The 21,957-nt window shown below is 51.4% G+C and overlaps 1 protein-coding gene and 1 long non-coding RNA gene across 2 annotated transcripts; one reads left to right on the top strand and one right to left on the bottom strand.

Annotated features, from left to right (window-relative positions):
* Positions 1-306: 306 nt before the first annotated feature.
* LOC140847174 (uncharacterized) lies at positions 307-1,121 on the bottom strand. The gene is made up of 2 exons (XR_012126869.1): positions 999-1,121; positions 307-742 (listed from the first exon to the last, which is right to left on the bottom strand). It is a non-coding gene; the product is annotated as an uncharacterized lncRNA (long non-coding RNA).
* On the top strand, positions 977-18,507 carry PLEKHF1 (pleckstrin homology and FYVE domain containing 1). The gene is made up of 2 exons (XM_017642572.3): positions 977-1,078; positions 8,291-18,507. The coding sequence occupies exon 2, from the start codon at positions 8,308-8,310 to the stop codon at positions 9,145-9,147; it is 840 nt and encodes a 279-aa protein (XP_017498061.1). The 5' UTR covers positions 977-1,078; positions 8,291-8,307; the 3' UTR covers positions 9,148-18,507.
* The last annotated feature ends 3,450 nt before the right edge of the window (positions 18,508-21,957 follow it).

Raw genomic sequence — 21,957 nt, 5'->3', positions numbered from 1 at the left:
ATGAGAAAACAAGTTAGCTAAGGAGATGACTCTGGGATAGGAGAAACGCTTTACAGGATAATGAAACAGGGTGAGGGAGCTGAGGGTAATATGGGGTGGAAGCAGGGAACTGATTTGAGTGATCAGGGAAGCCTCTGAGCTGGCGACAGGTGGAGCTGAGACCTGAAAGCCAAAATGCAGCCATGGGAAGATCTGCAGGCAAGGGAAGTGCACAGGTCGAGTGAGTGGTGAGAACACCCTGGTGTTTGAGGAGCAGGAAGCAGCCAGTGTGAGATGAAGCGTGGGGAGGAGGCCAGAGGGAGGCTGAGACAGACCTCATAGAATGGTGAGGCTTAGAATTTCATTTGTGCCAGAGGAGGTGCAGGAGGATTTGCGGGTGGAGGTATAACTTGCTGGTGAGGTTAGATGTGGGTGATAAGTACGTGGAGTCCACTAAATTAGTCTCTCTTTCCTGTAGTGTATGTTTGAAAGTTTCACCTCAAAAAGTCTTAAAATATGTAACACTGCTGGTTTTTCATATTAAGATTATTAGTTTCTGCGTTGCTGAGAGGAGATAACTGTTGTCAGCTAGCAGCAGGGAGCCCGACTCAGGCAGCAGAAGGCACAACAACCCCATCGCCGTCCTCCTCCTTCCTCGGGCGCGTCCTCCAGTTCAGCGAGGGCTCGGTCTCCAGATGGGTGAGCAGCCAGCGTGTGGTTTGCCGGGCGCGGCGGGCAGAAAGGGAAACTTGGGGTGGGGAATCTGTCCCGAGCGGAAAACCAGTCTGTGCAGCAAGAAGGAAGCCCCACCCTACCGGCCCCCCGCTGGCGCGCATAGCGACCCATACTCCGGCCGCTCCGCCCGCGCACATTGCTAGCGGACTTTGGCTCTGCCGGCTGGAAGCCCTGGCCCCGCCCCCTCCCGACCCCAGGGATCTGATTGGCAGAGCCACTGCAGGGGGTGTGTCTGGCAAGGGCTGGAACGCGGCAGCGGGGGCCGGGCGGGGGTGGCCGCCTACCGGAGCCGAACGCGGAGTCCGGTGTAGGCTCGCTGGCCCGCTGCGGACGGGGCGCGGGGCGCTCGGAGCCAGCGGAGAAGGTAAGAGCCCCTGGCCCGGCTGGGACGCGCGGAGAGGTTGTGCTACCCGCCGGCCGCCTCCAAGCTCCCCGGGCCACCGCGGCAAGGTGGCTCCCGGACTGGGGCGGAGCGGTAGCACAGTCAAGACATACTCGGACTTTGGCCGCGAGCTGAGCAGCGGTGAAGATAGCTTGTTGCTGGATGGCGGGGCTGGAGGCAGAGGGGAGCTGCAGGGACTCCCGGGAGAGGGGGGTGAGAAAACGCAAGGGAGCTTCGGGAATCGAGGAGGGGTTCCCGGAGAATGCGCGACGCATGAGCTAAGGAGGACACGGAGACACGGGTGGCCCTGATCCTGGGGCTGCAGGGGGTCTCAGCGTGCTCATTGTCCAGTGATATTTCGGGGAGCTCTGACTGGGCTCCTGGGTCCCCGTCTAACAAGGATCTGGAGAAGTGGTCTGGGACAACTGCCCCAGGTTGCAGGGAGGTGAGAGAAAGTGACAGCACTTACCAGAGGGCCTTGGTACTCCTTGGCCTCTCTCATTTAGGAACCACCTGGACCTTGAAGCTTTTGAGTTTGTGACTTTTGGTGGGAGTTGTCAAAGCTAACAGGGCCAGGCTTACACTGTCATTTCACAGAGAAAGTAACTGAGGCAGGTCCAGGGAAAGAGATGGCTGTTCCTTCTCCATCTGGAATCTCCCTCCCTTTCCCTAAACACCTGAAGAGCTATGCAAGGGACAGGTGTCATCAGCCCCCTTTGCAGGTGGGAAAATGGAGATGCAGAGACACTCTGAAACTTGATCTCCATAGCCCAAGGGAAGTATTCTACCTGGAATTTGAACACAGCTGTTAACACACCACCCAGAGGGTCAGAAGCCAAGGAGAAGGGAAGGGTCGTTGCTGTAATCATTCTTGGCACATAATTCCACATTGTGCTGAGTTGTGCCTGGGCACATAATTTCCACTGGGGTCTTTGCAAGCCGAGAGATGACTCTTACTTGGGCTTGTATCCCTGCACACATCAGTCCTCAGGAATGCCAAGATGGGGAGGTGAGGCAACCCAGCCAGGCTAATAGACCTGCCCAGGCCATCCCAAGGCACCCTATGACCTCGCCAGGGATGGGGAGTGGAGGTATTTGGAGAAAGTCCCTGCCCTCTGAACTTAAGAATTTCTAATTCTGTCTTTGGTCAGCAGCCCGTGGTTATTTTGAAGCTGGGCTTCCTAGCACACATCTGGCACCTTGGGCAGTGACTTTACAGATCCATATGGTACCTTCCCCACTGGGACTTTGTGAGGATTAAATGAGATAATACTTGTAATGTGCTCACAGTTGAGCCTGCTGAAATGTTGAAACTCTGTTAATGGCACCTCTGGTTTTTTTTCCTTATTGCTATTCTTTTCATGGAGGAGGGCCTTCCAGTAAGCACAGGGCTGGACAAGGCTGAAGGGCAGCCCCTCTGGAAGGAGAGGACACTTGGTTCATGGCACTCCCCTCTGTACACTTGGAGAAAAACTCATTTCCTCATGGTGGCCTATGGGCCTGCAAGGCTGGCCCGTTTGACTTTACCTCTTACCTTTCGTTGCTTCTTCTGCAGCCTCTAGTGGTCAGGCCTTTCCTTGAGCTGTTACCCAGGCTCAAACCATTCTTCCTTCAGGCCTTTGTATGGCTGGCTCCTCACAGTGCTCAGGTTGGTGCAAGGTCACTTTCTCACCAGGCTTTGCCTATCCACCACCCTCACCCCAACCCTGCCCAGCACATCAGCCTTTTCTTCATGGCACAGCCTTTTCTTAGCACTCATGATCAGAAACTACCTTGTTGATTTACTTTCTAGTCTGGCTGTCCCACCAGGAAGTCTGTTACTGAAGGTCCCTGGCTCCCTGTCTGCACAATAGACTAGCACAATAGAACTGTGGCTGGCACATGGTAGGACATGGAATAAGGGTGGGCCTGGTTGGGGCTGAAAGAAAGGAGGAGCAGGTGATAAATCAGCCTCACCACACCCAGGAGAAGCCAAGAGATAGTCCAGTAGGCCAACATCCTGACTTTTTCTCTGTCACCTTGGCCAGGTACCTCCCTCTCCGGTAAGAAATGTCCCCACCTGTAACTAAGGGGAGAATGAACCTGCGTGCCCCTCCCAGCTCTGGCTTCCCAAGGTTCCCAACTTGGAGGGCCAGATATTTTTCTCAAATCCTGAAGGCTGTGTCCAGTGGAGGAGCAGAGAGGAGAGTTCTGTCAGGACACAGCCCTGGGTAAGGTGCATCCCTTGAGTAGGGACATTATGCAGTTGACAGATCAGGGGGTTAACAAACTTTTTCTGTAGAGCCAAATGTATTTTAGACTTTGTAAGCCATTCTCTGTTGCAGGTGGCTGTGTTTCAATAAACTGCATTTTGAAAAGCCACCAATGGATCAGACTTGGTATATATCACATGTGTACATGGCCCTGGTGTAAGTCACGTGTGACTCCTTGGCTGTCCTGCGCAGAACCCTGGCCACCTAGCCTCAGGGCATGGCTCTCCAGGCCCCAGTGCTCACCCACAGCACCTTCAGCCCAGCTCAGGTGGTGGGATCACTGGTGTTCAGCAGGGCAGGCTGCCCGTCCGAACCCTCCAAGAAAAAGCAGGTCTGTTCACTTCCCTGCTCCTAGATGCTGACCCTTTGTGAGTGTCCTTCCTCTGTCAGCACCCTGGTACCATGCTTGGGTCATCCCATGGCCGGAGGCTGTCCTGAGACTGGCCAGCCCAAAGATGAATGGGGTCGGGCTCAGCTCTCTCCTCCCCTGTCAGAAGGGCAGGAGGTTCATTTCTCTTGTGAGAACAATTAAAAAGAGGATTACCCATCTGCTGCAGGGCCGTATTTACCAAGACAAACCTCTAGGTATTGTCACACTAAGGTGTGAAGTTATATCTGTGAGGAGGGTGGGTGGATGTGGGGAAGAAGTTGGAAGGATGTCTGCCTGGTCCCTCACTGAACCTGGGACCTGCTGCAGACTCATGGAAAAGAGTGGCATGAGAACCTTCTGGATGCCCCAGTCAGTGTGTGGGGTCAGCTCAGAGCCCAGACCCCTTCCATCACCGCGTGTCTCCCCCACCTTTCCTAGGCCTCCTTTTGCCACAGCAGCTGGCCAGGGGCCAGCAGGGGCTGGAGGAGATCTCAATCACGGATTTGGGATAGGGCAGCATGGGAGTCCTATTTGGTGCCCCCATGAGGGATGGGGAGACAGTGTTGTAGCTCCCCGCCGGAAGCTCTCCCCTCTCTGAGTGCTGTTCCCCATTTCCTCCTTGCCGCCCACCTGGGTAGCACCTAGCCAGAGGTGGAACTGAGCAAGCTGGCCTCCAGAGCTCGCAGAACCCCAAAGGGCTGGGTGAGGCCATTTGCTTTCTTCTGTCTCAGCGCAAGAGTTCAGCTGCCAAATGTGTTAAGTCTGTGGCAGCAAGATTGGGTTTTCATCCAGTCTGCCAGGTGGGCTGACAGGCAGGGGTGCTGGAGGGAATGCGTGGTGTTCCTTCCTCGGGTTTCCTGGCACCTCCTGCGGCCCCTGGCCCGGTACTGCTGAATCAGGGGAGGCCCAGCCGGGTCACCCACTGAGAGGCTTGCTGGGCGGCCACCTCAGCCAGTACCACTCAGAGCTCTTGGCCTGCACACTGTCCTGTAATTCTTTTCTTTTTAGGATCTTAAATTTAGAAAAAAAGAAAGAAAAAGAATCTTATGTTCCCATTTCCTGCAATTGATTGGGATAGGATTTTATCACATTTGGTGATGTCTTTTTTAATTAAAAGAAATAAAATATTATAAATAAAGGTGAAGTCCTATTTGACCCCTCCTCTCCCATTCCTAGTTATACCCAGGTGTCCTCCCCTGGAACACTTTCTACTGACTTTGGTTTGTGTCCATCCTTTTTTAAAAAATGTTTTTACTGTCTTAACCATTTTTAAGTATGCCATTCAGTAGTATCAGTATATTCCCATTGTTGTGAAACAAATCCAGAATTATTTTCACCTTGCAAAACTGAAACTGTACCCATTAAATAACAACTCTCCTGCTCCTGCTCCCTACCCTCAGACCCTGGCAACCACCTTTCACTTTCTGTCACTGAATTTGACTGCTTTTAATACTCATATTAATTAGAGGAGTCAAATGGTATTTGCCTTTCTGTAACTGACTTGTTTCACTTCACATAATGCCCTCAAGGTTCATCCATATTGTAACATGTGTCAGAATTTCCTTTTAAGGCTGAATAATATTCCATTTTATGTATATATCAGGTTTCATTTATCCATTCATCCATCAGTGGACAGTTGGGTTGCTTCCACCTCTTGGCTGTTGTAAATGATGCTGCTCTGAATATAGGTGTGCAGATACCACTCTGAGGCCTTTCTCTCAATTGTTTTGTCTGTATACCCAAAAGTAGGATTGTTCAGTTGTATTTAATTGTTTTACTGTTTTCCATATCAGCTGCAATTCACATTCCTACCAACAGTGCTCAAGGGTTCCAACTTCTCCACGTCCTCACCAACACTTGTAATTTACTGTTTTGTGTTTTTGATAGTAGCCATCCTTATGGGTGTGAGGTTCCATCACATCCATTTTTATTCATATAGTTCTTGAACACTACATACACCATGTGTCACACACTGTTCTGCAGGCTGCCTTTCCCACTCAGCTTTTGATGTCTGTTGTCACTTCATGTTGACCCATGACATTGTGAATCATACTCCATTGTGAGTGGACCCACTTGTTTCATATTCCACTGTGTGGGCGGACAGTCATTTTGCCCTTCCCCCACCCTTTGGCATCTCTGTTGCCTCTGTTGCAGGTACTCACATCCCTGCTCTTGGTGTGTCTCCTGCTCTGCTATGCTCTGTGGCAGTGGAGACTCATCCAGCCCATCCCAGGGCCAGCACTCAGCCCAGGGGTCCTGGGCGTAGCCTCTGGAATGTTGCCAGATTATCCACAGCAGGGACCCAGTGATGGGCCCTAGCAGAATGACCCAGGGCTGTCACCAATTATCAGCTAGTTTGCAATATTCAGCCAAGATCAGCAATCTAAAAATAATATTTCTTACATGAGGTGATGTGGGCAGCACTTCTCAGGGTACCCTGTAGTCTGAAAGGGGCAAGTGGCATGTGGCTCGGGGCCAACCGCCCCTCTTGTGCAATGCACCCATCCCCTATGCTAGGCCCCACTCTGGTTTCCCACAAGTGGCTTGACTTATGGAACTGTAGTGTGGTGACCCAGAAATACCATTTGTGTGGTCAGCTGGGCCAGGACATGCCATGTGTGCCTGTACATGTGTGTGCATGTGGTGGTGGTGGCCATGGGGTCAGCTCTCACCTGCTTCCTCTTCAAAGGTAAGAGCTGAGTCATGTATGGTGGGCCCTTGGGAACTTTGGAAAGGTTCATTCATTCACTAGCCACTTATGAAGTACCTACTGTAATCTTGGCACTGCCAAGCATTGGGGATACAGCACTGAACAAGAAAAGGTTCCTGCTCTAATGGAGTTTAGAATTGAATGAGGAAATGAGAACATATGCAAGCAAACAATGGATAGACAAGGAAATATCAGGTTCTGATAAGTCTTGTGAGGAAAAAACAAAATAGTGTAATGTGCTATAACAAAATATAAGTAAATGTGCTAGAGAAGAAGTCGTTAAACTTTTTCTGTGCAGGGCCGGATAGTAAATATTTAAGCCTTTGTGGCCTTGTGGTCTCTGCTACTGCTTTTCAGTTCTGTCATTGCAGCATGAAAGCAGCCACAGACAATTATAAATGAATGAGCATGGCAGTGTTCCAATAAAACTTTATTTTCATAAACAGGCTGTAGGCCAGATTTGACCTTTAGGCCATAGTTTTTGCCAACCTTGTCCTGATGGTGGAGCAGGGTGGGAAGCAGCCAGTGCTGGGGTTGTCAGAAAGCCCTTTTCTTAAAGAAGATGAGAACTGATATCCTGGTCACAGGAAGCAGCCCGCGCAAAACAGCCTGTTTCAGGCAAGATGTAGTAGCACCTTGCTGTTGATTTCAATGATGTAGTTATTCTATGAGAAGTGGGCAGATTTGGGCTAAGTGTGAGAAATAAAAACAATGGAACCTGCTCGTGAGTTGAATGTTGAAGGTACGGAAAAGAGGAGTTCAAGGATGAGTGCTAAATTTAGGGCTTGTACAACTATTGGTGGTTCCATTACAGAAAAGAAGAGCTGGAAGGAAGAGCCGGGTTTGTGTTGGGCATGTTGGGTTTCATTTCCTTCTTAGATAAGCAGGTGGGAGATCATGTGGCAGGTGGATGTCCAGCTCAGTGGACAAGCCAGGACGGGAGTCTTGACCTGGGGCATTGGCAGTTTGGATGTTCTTCAAAGCCATGAGCCTGGTGGGTAAAAGAGAGCGTGTGTGGACAGAGCAGAGGGGGGCCTAGATGAGATCTGGGGGCACCAACGTGTAGTTGCTTGGCACAGGGGGATTGGGCCTTACCATCCTTGGAGGAAGGCATTGTACAGCATGGTCCCCAGGGGTGCAAGTTTAGGGCCACCTACTTGCTAGCAGAGCCTCAGTTTCCCTCCTGTCAGGGGGAATTCTAACTACTAGAGTTGGTGCGAGGACTCCGTGACATAGTTGTGCTCAGTGTGGAGGAAGTGCTCAACACATGTACCTGTGATAATGGTGGTGGTGACCGCTGGGCTTACAGCTTGCGGGGGTCTGTGATGGTTTGGCTTGGTAGATGGGGGAGTCCATGATGGGTTAGGATTGCAGACACACTATGACCTGGCACTCACTGTCCCGATACATGGACCTGCACCTTTCCACCTGTGGCAGGCCCCAGTGCAGAGTAGGTAATGTTCCTACTAGCCCCTGATGGGAGTTGGGGCTCAGTATCTCTGTCCTATCGGTGGACAACATTGAGGTGTGTTCTACTCTGTCTTCCGAGGCTCCCTGGTGTGCCCAGTAGCAGCCTGCTCAGTCACACTTCTTTTCTACTGCCTTTCCATCCCCCACTGGCCTCCACACGCCCTTCCAGGGGAATCCTGCTCCACCTCGCTGCAATTCCTTGACTAAGAGTAGCCTTCTGGGGCAGCAAGTTTCTTTGGTTGGATGGCTGTCTGAGCTTACCGAATCACAGCAGGGTAGTAATAGCGGGCTGCCTGGATCGGTGGGTTAGTTAGTTGGGGGGTGGGTAGTGAGGTCCCACCCCCTGGGCATGCCCAGGCACGCTGATGCCTTGTCTGCCACTCCTCCCACAGTCGAGCAGCCAGTGAAGATGGTGGACTTCCTGGCCAACACGGAGATCAACAGCCAGCGCATTGCCGCAGTGGAGAGCTGCTTCGGGGCCTCAGGGCAGCCACTCGCCCTGCCAGGCCGGGTGCTACTGGGCGAGGGTGTGCTGACCAAAGAGTGCCGCAAGAAGGCTAAAGCTCGCATCTTCTTCCTCTTCAACGACATCCTGGTGTATGGCAGCATCGTACTCAACAAGCGCAAGTACCGCAGCCAGCACATCATTCCCCTGGAGGAGGTGACCCTGGAGCCGTTGCCCGAGACCCTGTGGGCCAAGAACCGCTGGATGATCAAGACAGCCAAGAAGTCATTCGTGGTGTCGGCCGCTTCCACTACGGAGCGCCAGGAGTGGATCAGTCACATCGAGGAGTGTGTGCGGCGGCAGTTGCGGGCCACGGGTCGCCAGCCCAGCACTGAGCACGCGGCGCCCTGGATCCCCGACAAAGCCACGGACATTTGCATGCGCTGCACGCAGACACGCTTCTCGGCCATCACCCGGCGCCACCACTGCCGCAAATGCGGCTTCGTGGTTTGTGCAGAGTGCTCCCGTGAGCGCTTCCTCCTGCCACGGCTCTCGCCCAAGCCGCTGCGCGTGTGCAGCCTGTGCTACCGGGATCTGGCCGCCCAGAAACGGAAGGAGGAGGAGGAGGAGCGGGGTGAGGGGTCCCCAGGGCAGCCAGCCCACCTGGCCGGCGCAGGGTTTGGGGCCTCCAGTGGAGATGACGATGACTCAGACGAGGACAAGGAGGGCAGCGGGGACAGCGACTGGCCCAGCCGCGTGGAATTCTATTCCTCAGGGGTCACCTGGTCATCCTTCCACAGCTGACCCCAGGTCTGCAGATGTGAGGGAGGCTTCCAGAGTCATTTCTTCAAACAAGCAGTCTCCATTGCCCAGGCCTCTAATAGGGCAGAGTTTCCGAAGCTGCCTAGCACCCCCTGAGGATCTTCCTCCATGGGTGGTGGGTGCACTGGGAATGTCTCTTTCTCTCTGGATCCCCAGTGTCTATTTTCTGGACATTGTCATCCTTCAATTTAAACTTCAGGTAATTATCTTCCCATTTATCAAACCCAAAACACTTAAGCCTCTTGGGACCAAATGCCTGTTTCTCAGCCCTATGAGCTGTAACTCCAGATGACCTCTTGAGTCAGACAACCCCAGCACCTTTAGGGACCAGAGGGAAGATAGTTCTGAAGTAAGGTGCCCACTTCTCTGAGACCTTGAACCCCAGCACCTGGCCCCCAGGTAATCACACCCCCAGGGAAGACTGGGAGTCCTAGGAGGCCTCCAGGAAAACAAGGCCGGCTGTCTACCTTGCTGATGCCTACATACCTGGTCTGCTGGGCATTATCAGGCCCAGCATGTGGGCTCATCCAGAGCCTGCCATGCTGTGGGTGCCCATGAGCTCCAGGGACTGCAGCCTGAGTTCCTCATGGCCTAGGGCACCTGCCAAGTTCTCTGGCCCTTTCTCACCTCATCTGATGCCTTTCAGTCCTGTCTTCATTTCTTCCTGTGGCTAGGAAAGCAGTGTTTTCTCTTAGGACTGAAAACATTTACTGCAAATGACAGAAACCATACCCAGACTGACTTAATAATAAAAAGAAAGTTTATTGACTTGTGTGGTTGCAAAGTCCAGGTGTGTTCTTGCTCCAGACACAGTTTGGTCAAGGGCTGAAAACATGCTGGATGACAAGTGTCAACAACTGTCCAGCATGCTGGGCATGCCTGGGAATGCAGGCACACAGTGGGGTCAGACGTTCACACCATGCCTTGACTGGTTCCCGAGGACACAGTCTGTCCATCCGGGTGCTGTGACTGTAGCCTGGCTCCTATATCCTGTACACTTGGTGTGAGGTATCTCAATGGATGGATAGCAGATAAAAGAAACAGGAGCCACTTAACCAGCTCTGCCTGGGCCTTCCAGGTTTAAAGCTCTCCCGTGTGACCTTCTGCCCTGACTGGCCCCTAGAGATGGTGCCAGTGACTGGCCTTGCTCAGAGTGGGTGTGTGTTGGGCTGGAGCTTGAACACCAACCTCATGTCTGGTGCATACCAGGGCACGGAGTCCAGTCCTTCAAGATAGTCTCCTGCATCTGCTTCTGCACCAGTCTTTTCCCATTTCCTGGCTGGCCTTGACCAGAGCCCACTGCGGCAGAGAGGAGGGCTCAGTCAGTTAGAAGTGGTGACTTTGGAGCCAGGAAAGCTTCCTCCTGCCCACATGGCCTAGTGCCTGAAACCCCACCATGGGGGTTTCAGTCCCTGGGTGAGGAATTAACTTCTCTGACCAGCACCCAAACATCCCCATGCAAACAGAACCCTGAGCATCTGGAGTGCCGACTGACTCAGCAAGTCAGGGCAGCTCCCAGGGCTGGCAAGGCTCCAGCCTGCTGTTGACAGGCAGCAACGCCTGTGCAGGAGGGCAGAGGTTGGGAGGGGTGGGCTGGAGTGTGAGGCACCCAGGGCCGCCTGGGGCTTTCCCACACAGGTAGTGGGGAGTGGGGAGGGTCAGAGGTCCTTCCAGGAATGACTTGTTGTTTAGCAAGCCTTTGGCCTCCCTGAGCCACACAAACTGGCCCAAGCTGGTTCTGCCTGGGCAGAGGGCTCAGGGCAAGACAGGTCATGGGGTGAGGGGCAACTTCCTGAAGACAGATCAGGTGCCTTCTCAGAAACCCAGGCCAGGCAACCCCATCCCTTTACCCCAGGACTGGTGCCAGGGCAGGGAGTGCCCAGCTCTAGCGTCTGGCCTCCTGGTCACAGCCCCACTGCCCTGGAACCTCCCTTGCCTGGTGAAGTGGGAGCAGAAGCACCAGGGCAGCATTCATGTGGACAGCAGAGTAAACTGGCTGCAGCTGGCACTGGGCACTGTCAACCTTCCCTGCAGGTTTCTGCCAAAGGGGCACAGAGCAAAGGACCCTAGACAGCAGGTCAGGCTGGCTTAGGCAGGTTTGCTGACTTAGTCCTTAGCCTGCTCCCTTTGTGCTCCCCAGGACTGGGACAGAGCTTCTGCTTACCCATAGGGACCCAAGAGCCCAAGTAGCCAACAGTCATTGGAGGGCCTTCATTCATGCGAACATTCCTGCCTACTGGGTCCTGGGGACACAGCCGGGAGTGAGATACACAGGTCCTGACTCAGGGGCATACAACCTTAGTTGGGGAGACAGACACTATGTGGACTTTGTGGGCCCTGGTGTGTGCTGTGATGGGGACAGGGACTGAGCGTGACTTTGGGAGGCAGGGGTTAAAAGAGTGCAGCACTCACAGAGGTGAGCTTCCCCCAGTTGTGAGAAAGAATGAGTGCTGCCTATTAGCAAAGGCCCTGAGGAGGAGAGGCACTGAGTGTTCTGTTCTGGAGCCGTTTGGCTCTGCTGAGGCCAGGGAGGTGGTGGGGCAGCTCAGATGTGCCTGGAGCCACTGGAGCTCCTGGAGCCTTCTGTACTTTTCTCTCCAGAGCTTTCCCTGATAGCTGGGTGCAGACAGCTGAGGTGGGGACAGTGGCAGTGCAGCCACCCCCAACCCTGGGGTCCTGGAGAGAAGAATGGAGCTCGTTAAGGCCACATCTGCCTGTGGCCATGGGTGGAGGACTGCAAGCCCTGGAGGTCTTCACCTCCTCCTAAAGGGCCGGCCCCTCCCCTGTTCTCCAAGATGTTTAGGATGATGGCAGCTGGTGTGCTGGGAAGCCAGCGAAATGCCATGGGCTGAACATTTGGCCTGAGGTCAAGGATCAGTGCCCCTGGCCACTGAAGCCTAGAGGGGATGTGCTGAGAGGAATCTGGACCCCCAGAAATGGAAGATATGGGCCTGGGAAGTCCCCCATCTCTGACTCCTTACAGATTTGTTCCCTTCAAACAACCTCTTCAGCCTGGCTTCTTGGGTCAAGGGTCAGGCCAGGCCCTGCCTCCACCCACCTTGCTAGGCTGCTCGGAGAAGGGGCTTGCTGCCCAGCCAGGCTCATGGTACTGCAGTTAGCTTACCCAGCAGGGCTGTCAGTCAAGGCTCTGGAGTTGCCCTTAGCCAAGACCGCAGATCTGCCCCTTGCCCTCAGCTACTGTGTTGCCCCTGCACCTGGAGGAAGTCAGGAGTTCTCAGGCTGAATCAATGCCTCTGCTCTCTGTGGATGTTCCCTTTTCCCAGAATGAAGCCTGGGGTCTGGCTTCAGGGTTAGGTCTACTGGACCTGCTTCCAGGCACTCACACTACTGCCTGGGGCTTTGTTTGCAAGGCCTGGCAAGGACACGCGAACCAGTTATCCTGCAGCCCATGCTCCCATCACTGTCCGGGAATCTGTCCTTCCAGCTGTGCATGCACTCTGTGTCTCTTCCCAAGGCTGAGCCTTCTTAGAGGCTTTGGTCTCCCGGAGGTGCCTGCCTTGCCCTTCCTTCTGGGACATGCCGATGGCCAAAGGGTCTAAGGACCAGCCTCATGCATTTGAGGGGCATTGGAGTCCTCCACCTCCTTAGTATTTCCTGAAACACCCTTGCTGGAACCAGCCCAAGACAAGTTGCTCCAGGTGGAAAGTGAAGTCACAGTGGTGACCTTGAGGCATTTTGGGACTGACTGATAGGCAGGCCTCCCTTTAGAGTTTGTCACACCTTGGGCAGGAGTGGCATGTTCCCCAGGACTCAGATCCTAAGGGAGGCTTCTACAGGGGGCAAGCCAGTGGCCCCACCTATGAGTTTTGGCTATTGGGATTTTTAGATGCTGAGTTTTCTTAAATAGGGCACACCTGCATGGGTGTTGGTAACATCTGGGCACTTGTCTAACATAGGCAGGGAGCCAGGCAATGGGTTCACAGGATCTGAGGAATCTTATTGCTCCTTGATAGTGATGCTGTGTATTGGAGGGGTGGAGGATGGGAAGCAGTGTTAGTGCTAGGGGTGGAGGTAGTTGATACTGAGATGCATCTGTGCACTGGTCCCAGGCAAGCAGAGCCTGGTCACGCAAGACCATCCTAAAGCTGAAGGAGATATGGCCTGAGTGGATGGAACTCCCAGAACAGCTATGTAATTAGGGAGGGCTTCCTGGAGGAGGTGGTGTTTAGTTGAGCCTCAGAGGAGAGTAGGGCTTTATAGAGAGGATGATAGTCTCCACAAGGACTGGGACTCTGGTTTCTTTTGTTAATCACCCCCTCCTATCCCTGGTACATTTGTTGACTGAACAAATGAATCAAGTAAGAATTGGGATTGAGGGCACTGGGACAGAGGGATTGATAATGAAATGGCAGTCGAGCCTCACCCTTATCCTCTCCCTCCAGACACTAACTGCTGCCCTCTCAGGCAAGGCAGGAAGTGCCCACCCACCCCACCAAGGCAGAGCTTTCTGGAGAGATGACATCAGACTTGAGTTGGATGTCATCCAGGTTGGCATTAAAGGATTTTTGCTGGCCTGGCCTCTCCCATGCCCCAGCCTGTTCTCTGACATTCAGCCAAAAAGAGGCTGCAGGGGAAGTCAGGGCCACTCCTGGGCTCAGCCACCAGGCAGGCTGAGAGTGACTGCAGAGCTGACCTGTTCTCAGCCAGGACCCAGGGGACTTCAGGACCCACAGACCACGGCAGCCACTTCCGCTGGCCTGCCTCTGACCTTGGCTGCAGGAAGTGATCCTCCAGGGGCCTGTGGGCAGGAGAGAAGCTGCCTCTCAGTCTGGGGCTTTTCACACCTGTCGCCAGCAGGCTGTCAGCTGCTGGCAGCCTCCCCTCAGTGCTTGCCTGCTGCCTCCCTGCCTCTCTCTGTGCCCAGGCTCCCATCTATGAAGGGGGCCCACACCCTCCACATGTGTGCTCTGCCTCAGCCTGAGCAGACTCAGTGGGAGCTGTGCCCAAAGGGCAGAGCATGGAATGGGGATCTGCCTCTCTAAGCCCAGAAGTACCAGATTCAGCTTCTCTGGGCTACTTTCTGACTCTGTGCCCAACATTCAGCCTCTGCCCATGAACTTTGGCCCCTCCTATGGACACAAGTGCAGCTGCCACTTCCATTTTGCAGCCTTCCTTGGTTGTCCCAGGGAGGCATGGCTCCCGGAACACCTGCAACCCCTGCTCTGGCTCCCCCATCCTCCGTCTTCCATGAAGTGCCTGAGTGGGCCTGTGCCCACTGAAGCTGTCTTCTGAGCCATTCCAGAGCAGGTAGCAGCTCATTCATCATTCATCTGCAGCTCCCAGAACTCTCGTCCCAGGACCCTGCCCCACCAGCCATTTCATACATGCTTCTCTTTGAAGGTGGCCTTGTGACACCCCTAGCTCCTGGAGGATGTTGGAAAAATGCTGGGGTCACAGGGACCTCAAAGCCCCTGTGTCCAGAACTGACCCCATGGACTTCATCTGATTTGCTTTTCCTGCCTCTGTTGGCACCTGCACCAGCCCTTCAAACCAGACACTGGGTGTCCCCTGACCCTCCTTGTCTGTCCCCCACACTCCTAGAAAATCTAGGCCCAAACTAAGGGAGTCTGTGGTGCACTGAGGCACCCAAGGAGCTTACTTGGGACCCCCAGGGAGTAGCTCAAGCAAGGCCAAGAGGCAGACATGGGCCAGACCCTGTTAGGTGGGGCCCTTACCCCATTGGAGAGTGGCCCCATCTATGTAAACATGCACACACACACACACACACACGTACAGCCCCTCCCAGCCTGCCTCCTACTTCCCTTCTTGGACTCTCCATCGTGAAGCCTCACACAGGTTTTGGAGCAGCCTGACAGAGAGGATAGATTGTGAGGACAAGGAGATCACACTAGGAAAGGAGAGCAGAACCCCGAGTGAGCTCCCCGGGGTTCCTCCCCATCTCCTTCACTTCTTGGGCTAGGAACTTGAGGCCCCGGGGCAAGCACACCCCTGACACTCACCAGTGCCAGAGGAAGAGCCAGGGTCAGGGTGCTGTCCTGAGTGCCTCCTGCTCTGCTGTCTCTCCTCACCACCACAGGGCCCAGCTCTAAATGGAATGTTCCAATGGTGAAAACAGAAAAGCAGGCTGGCAGACGGGGAGAACAGCGGGGTGGGGGGCAGACTGAGCCAGACATTTCTGGGCAAAAACAAGGGGAAATTTCAACACTTACAGCGTTAGCTTAGGGATCCTGCCAGACATTCTGACCCCGAAGAGCAGGCTTTCCGGAGAATGGTTCCTGCTCATTGTGGCTCCTATGTCGGGAGGGAGGGAGTTGCTGCCTAGGGCTGGTGACCATGCTGCCATTCTTTCTCAGCACAATCATGCTTAGTCTGACCTTCTAACTACCCACAGTAATCCTGGGCTGTGAAAACTCAGGGTTCCAGGGTTCTGGAACAAATAAGTGTGTGCGTACATGCGCATGTGCACACACACAGACACTATACTATTTTCAAATTACCAACATACTTAAAATGACAACATGTCTTCCTTTGTATACCAACCAAGTCTCCTGGGGTCTCCACTCCCACACCAGGAAGTAAAGAAACATTTTCAGCCCTGAGCCAAGCCAGGTCTCTTTCCGCAAGGCCTGAGCTGGAGGTGGTCCAGAGACAGCAAGAGCTGAGCAGAGGCGCTCAGTGAGAGGGAGCTAGCTGGCCTGGGGGGGCCACAGCAGAGACAGAGTTGTGCAGGAGGGCCCGCCCTAGGAGGGTCTGGGCATGCAGGTCAGCACCCCCAGGACAGGCCCAGGCTCCCAGGCTCCCTCTGCTCTAAACTCATGCCGTAGCCCCACCTGGAAACACCAGCTTGCTCACAATGCCCTGTCCTGTGCTGCTGGGAGCCTTCACAGGGTGGTGGGCACCTGTGCTTCAGCTGTGGACCTGCTCCACCTTGACATGGTCACACCCTGGTATTCCCTGGTGTGAAATAATACAAAAAGTATATTTTGGTCTCTGTCTTAAATTACTGTCATAGTGCTCCCAAATCCTTGGGAATTTTCTGGGTGACAGGAACGTCTTTTGTCCTAATGGGGCAATGCTTACTGGCCACTACAAAAACCAAGTGTGGAACTTCCAGTCCTACCAGGAAAGGGAGAGGGTCTAGAGATTGAATTAATGATCATCATGAGGAAGGCTACATAAAAATCCTAAAGTAAGGGTTCAGAGACCTTCCAGGCTGGTGAACATATGGAAGTGCTGGGAGGGTTGTGTCCCTGACAGGGCATGGAATCTCTGTGCCCCTTCCCACTTACCTGCCCTACTCATCTCTTAATCTGGTGTTAATCTGTATCTTTTATTAAATCCCTTAGAATAAAAGAGTAAACCAAAGTATTTCCCTGGGTACGATTAGCTGTTTTAACAAATAGTTGACCCTAAAGAGGGGCTCATGGGAACACTGACTTACAGCTGATTGGTTGGAAATACATATGACATCTTGTGATTGGCATCTGAAGTGGGGGCAGTCTTGTGGGTCTGAGCCCTTAACCTGTGGGGTCTGTGCTACATCCCATTAATGTCAGAGTGGAATTGAATCATAGGATACCTGGCTGGTGCCGCAGAGAATTGCTGGGTGTGGGGAAAACCCTACCGATTGGAATATCAGAGGTATTGTGACTGTGGTAGTGTGTGAGAGTCAAGGAGCTCACAGGAGTGTTTCCCATCTACCCCTGGGGAAGGCCTCCTCCTCACCCTCAGCCACGTGCTTTTGCACAGCTGACCCACCCAATCCTGGCTTTAGAAATGGACATGTTCTGGACAACCAGCAGGACCAAGAGGCCTACTGAGAGTATAGAGGGTGGACAGCCCTTCCCCCACCTGTACAGAGAGGACTGTTCCTGAGTCACATAATGGGGTCACAGCCCAGCTCTCAGCACAGCCCAGGGAAAGGGTCCAGGTGAGGGTCTTGAGGCCCAGATTAACCAGCAGCGTGAGGCTGTTACAAGACACTTTACATATTTCAATTCAATTAGGGAGAAATCCACGCAACGATGAGCAGCTCCAAGATATGAAAACAAAATATTCAAAAGCATAATGGACGCGGTGATTGTTTCCTTTATTCCAGTCAAAAACAATGCAACATCTCACTCAGGCAGTCTTGCTGTCTCACAAGCTGATTATCACGAGTCAAAACTCCAAGAAAAGAACATAATTCAGATGCAAACCTGATTTGGGAAAACAAAGCCTGCCCCACCCTCCTCAAGTTAGGAGAATAATGCCACAGAGACTGAGTTCTTCCAGGGTGTGCTTTGTGGAAGCACCCATGTGTTCACTGTCAGGCCGAGCTATTTCTGCACATCAATTTCCCCTCCAAAGGTCAAGGAATCAGCAGTTAGGAAAATCAATAAGTCTTTAGACATGGGGTCGGACATGCAGTTCAAAAGCCGGGGCAGTCAGTCATTTGCGGTACCCTTGGGACTTCTGCTTTCATTTTTCAGTTGAGGTCTAAGCTATATCCAGTACAGTGCCCAGTGTTGTATCTTCAGTGTGCAGCTCAATGAGACTTTACATAACTCTCTCTCACACGTGTGCATGTATACCACCCAGATCAAGATAGAGAACATCAAGCACCCGAAGGCTCCCTTGGGCCCCTCCGGAAGGGCCTGCCTCCAAGGGTAACTGGTGTTCTGAATTCTGTAACGTTAAATTTTTTGTTTTTTTATTTTTTTGAACTTTATATAAACAGAATCACACTGTGTGTATCTTTTTGTCCAGACTTCGTTGCTCAACATTATGTCTATGAGATTCCTCCTGTCCTGAGGGTCTCTGTAGTTAGTTTCTCATTGTGGCAGGGTGTTCTATTTTGAGAACCCTCCACAGCTGTTAATCCATTGTACTGTTGATGGACATTTAAGTTGTTTCCAGTCTGAGGCTATAATGAGTAAGACAGCTACAGTTATTTCCACAGGTGCCTCCTGGTCAACATCAGCATTCTTTTCTGTTTAAATGATTAGGAGTAGAACTGCTGGGCCATAGGATAAATGTAGACAAGGCATTAGCAGATGCTGCCCAGCAGTTCTCTGTGGTAGTTAAGCCCATTTGCCCCCTACTAGCAGCAGAGGGTTCCAGTTGCTCCACATCCTCATCAACACTTGGTGTTGTTGGTCTCTCTGACTGGATTCAATTCTGGCCTGGGCCTTGGAATGTAGGCCTCAGACACCACCCTGAAATAAGAGTTGGCCTCACCAGGTCCACAGGAAGCAGACTTTTCTCTAGCAGTTGGCAGAGAGGGTGTGTGAAATGGAGATGGTGTGGGTCTTGGGCCTGGCCTGCAAGAAGCAGTCAGCATGTGTATGGGAATCAAAATAAAAAAAGAGAAAACATGCCTATCAGCTTTCTAATTTGTATTTATTCATTCAACTAGTATTTACTGAGTATCTCCAAGCACCAGGGATAGAGTTGTGAAGAAAACAAAAATCCCTCCTCTCATAGAGCTCATGTTCAAGTGAAGCGGGACGGCCATAAATGCGATTGAAAAGTATATTATGTTTTCTCATATCTCTGGTTTCATTTCCAGCACTAGGAAGATTCCCAACCAGAAGGGGCCACACAAATTCACGTGTGTGCCTTGTTAGTTCAGCTTTGCTGATGTGCTTTTTTGTTGCTTATTTTCTGAAAAGATTATGTCAATATTTTTCTCTTTGATATAGATCCTCTCCATCAGGAAAAAAAAATCCCTAAACGAATAATGGTATATTTTAGAAGGTTTTGAGCGCTGTAGATCTTAGCAACACAAGGTAGGGGATAGTGAGGGCTGGGTGGCTATAATTTCAGATCAAGTGGTCAGCAAGTCTTCAGTGAAAAGGTGAAGTTGAGCCAAGATTTGAAGGAAACAAGACAGGTAATTGGGAGAACATTCAGGGCAGAAGCAGCAACAAGTGCAGATGCCTGGAGCTGGGAATGTCCCTGGCATGGTCAAGGGCTTGGAGGAGGCCAGTGTGCCTGGAGCCAAGCAAGTGAGGAGAGCGGCAGGAGAGGAAGACATAAGGGGAGAGGAGAAGGAAGCGGCCCTGGAGGCACTGTAAGGACTGGCTTTTCCTTAGAGTGACACAGCAGGTGTCATGGGAAGGTTTCAGCGGAGAAGGGGCACGGTCTGACTGGTTTCAGCAGGATCAAGAGCTGCCAAAGAGCCTGACAAGAGGACCCCCCAGGGCAACTAGGAAACCTCTGAGGAGGCAGGAAGTGATGATGGCTTGGGCCAGCGTCCAGGGGAAGTGCTGAAAAGAGATTAAATTACTGATATATTTAAAGATAGAACAAACACAATTTGCTAATAGATTGGATATGAGGGGGCACGGTGAGAAAAAGATGTCAGACATTTCATGTAAGTGGAATCATATAATATGTCATCTTTTATGACTGGCTTCTTAGCATATTTCAAAGTTCACCCATGTTGTAGCATGTATCAGTATATAATTCCTTTTTATTGCTGATAATATTCCAATGTGTATACCATGTTTTGTTATCCACTCATCAACTGATGGACATTTGGGTTAACATTTTTTGGCTATTGTGAAAATGCTGCTAATGAACATTCGTGTAAAGTTTTTGTGTGGACATGTGTTTTCAATTCTCTTGGGTGTAAACCTAGGAGTAGAAAGGCTAGCTCTTATGATAACTCTATTTAATATTTTGAGGTATTATCAAACTGTTCCCCAAAGTGGCTGCCCCATTTTACATTCCCATAGCAATGGCAATGAGGGAGGAGGAGGGGAGGGGCTGCCCAGGGCAGTGGCTGGTCTAAGTCAAGGGCAAGGTCAGTTCATAGTAACAGGAGGAGGGATGTAGGTAATGAACATTTTTTCTGGTCACTTCCCTTTCCTCAGTGAAACAGGAACCAGGGTCACCACTGGAGAGAAGGCAGAGGAGGAAAGGCTGAGAGCTGAGGAAAGAGAGGTTAGTGGGAGCGGAAGTGGGCTGAGAAAATATAGGGTACTTGCCAGTGACATTGCAGGCCCCTCTGAGCTCAGTGATGTGAATTGAAAGTGAGGCCTCTTTGGGGTCAGGTGTTTTTCTTTAGCCACAGCCAACTAGGCTGGCGCAGGTGGGGAGGGGAGGGGGATTCAGGACTCCTTGTGCCCAGAGCACAAAGGACCACACACCAGGCAGCTTAAACAGAAGACATTTCTTGCTTTCAGTTCTGGAGGCTGGAAACCTGAGATCAGGATGCCAGCAGGGTCAGGTTCTGGTGAGAGCTCCTGGTTTGTAGATGCCACTTTCTCACTGTGTCCTCACACGGCAGAGAGTGACCAAGTTCTCTGCTGTCTCTTCTCCTAAGGGTGCTAATCTCATCATGGGGATCCCCCCTCATGGCCTCATCTAACACTGATCACCTCCCAAAAGGCTCCATCTCCAAATACCATAACATTGCAGGTTGCAGCTGCAGCCTATGACTTTGGGAGGGGACACAATTCAGTCCACAGAACCATCCAGCCTACTCTTGATCTCTAACAAGCAACTCAGACAAGCCCAGATACTGAACTTTCAAAGAGAAGGGACAGAAAGAGGTTCCCAACCCTTATAGGGCAACTGAAATGGAAAAGAAAAATCTTTCATCTTTCCACTTTCTATTATGTATCTTATAGAGTTGTAATGCCTGATACAGTAGCCACTGACCACATGTAGCTTGACATGTGGCTAGTCAGATCTAACGTGTACTGTAAGTGTAAAATATGCACTGGTTTCAGAGACTTACTATAAAAATGGAAATTATCTCAATCTTTTGTATCAATTACATGTTGAAATGTTGGCTATGTTGGGTTAAATAAAGTATATCACTAAACTAATTTCATCTGTTCCATTTTACTTTTTAAAAATGTGGTTACTAAAAAATCTAAAATGATTTATGTGGCTCACACGTGTGGCTTGTGTTGTATTTCTATTGGATAGGCCCAGAGAGAAAACCCTACACCCAAAACAGCTCCCAGCATGGCTGGCCCTCCTGCCTTGGTCAGGGGCACATGTACATTAAATAGTTTTCATGGGGCACATGTGTCACCCATCTGGGACTGTGCTCGGGAATTTCATGTTGCAGTAGAACCATGCCTCTGAGGACGTAGGGCCCACACAGGGCTTGTGAGGATGCTACCTTGTGTCAAGGTGCCCTTGACAGTCCCTGGGAGACAGCCCCAGGGAGCTGGGGACCAGTTTACTTCTTGTTGGTTTCGGACAGGTAAATAATTCACATTTGTTAACACTAGAATCCCCTCAGGCACAAGATGCCTACACTTAGAAATTTTTGCCTGCCTGTCCAGCTTCCTGAGCCACACCCTCACCTCAGAGGAGGCCCTAAAGACCAGCAGCACCTGTTACAATTGTCTTTTTCTTATTTTCTCCCAAGCACATAGGATGAAACTGCTGTGAAGTAAATAATGGGTACAGAGCAATTCTACTGATTTCACACACGCATCCCCATTTACTACTTATTAAAATTGGCTATTAGTATCCCATTATACTGCCCACATATATAGTTCATGATTTCCCTCTTGTTTAACATTGGAATTGTTTCTTTTTCCCTACTATCATAAACATCAAAGCTATGAATATCTTTATCTTTTCCCCATTTGAATTATTTTATTGTAATGTTTTCCCTAAAGTGAGATTTGTTGGCTGGAAAATATATACAATTTTATGGTTCCTGAGACTTTTTTTCTTCAAATCACTCTCCCAAAAGACTTATCAGTGTGTACTTTCTCCAATACTGTGTGTGTGTATGCATTGTTTTCCCATAACCTTGCCAGTTCTGGGTTTGATCATTTGTATTTATTTTCACTAATT

Source organism: Manis javanica, chromosome 17 (assembly GCF_040802235.1).
Source record: "Manis javanica isolate MJ-LG chromosome 17, MJ_LKY, whole genome shotgun sequence".
NCBI classification, from domain to species: domain Eukaryota; kingdom Metazoa; phylum Chordata; class Mammalia; order Pholidota; family Manidae; genus Manis; species Manis javanica.
The sequence above is the reverse complement of the archived record's forward strand: the minus strand, read 5'-3'. Positions and strand labels throughout refer to the sequence as shown.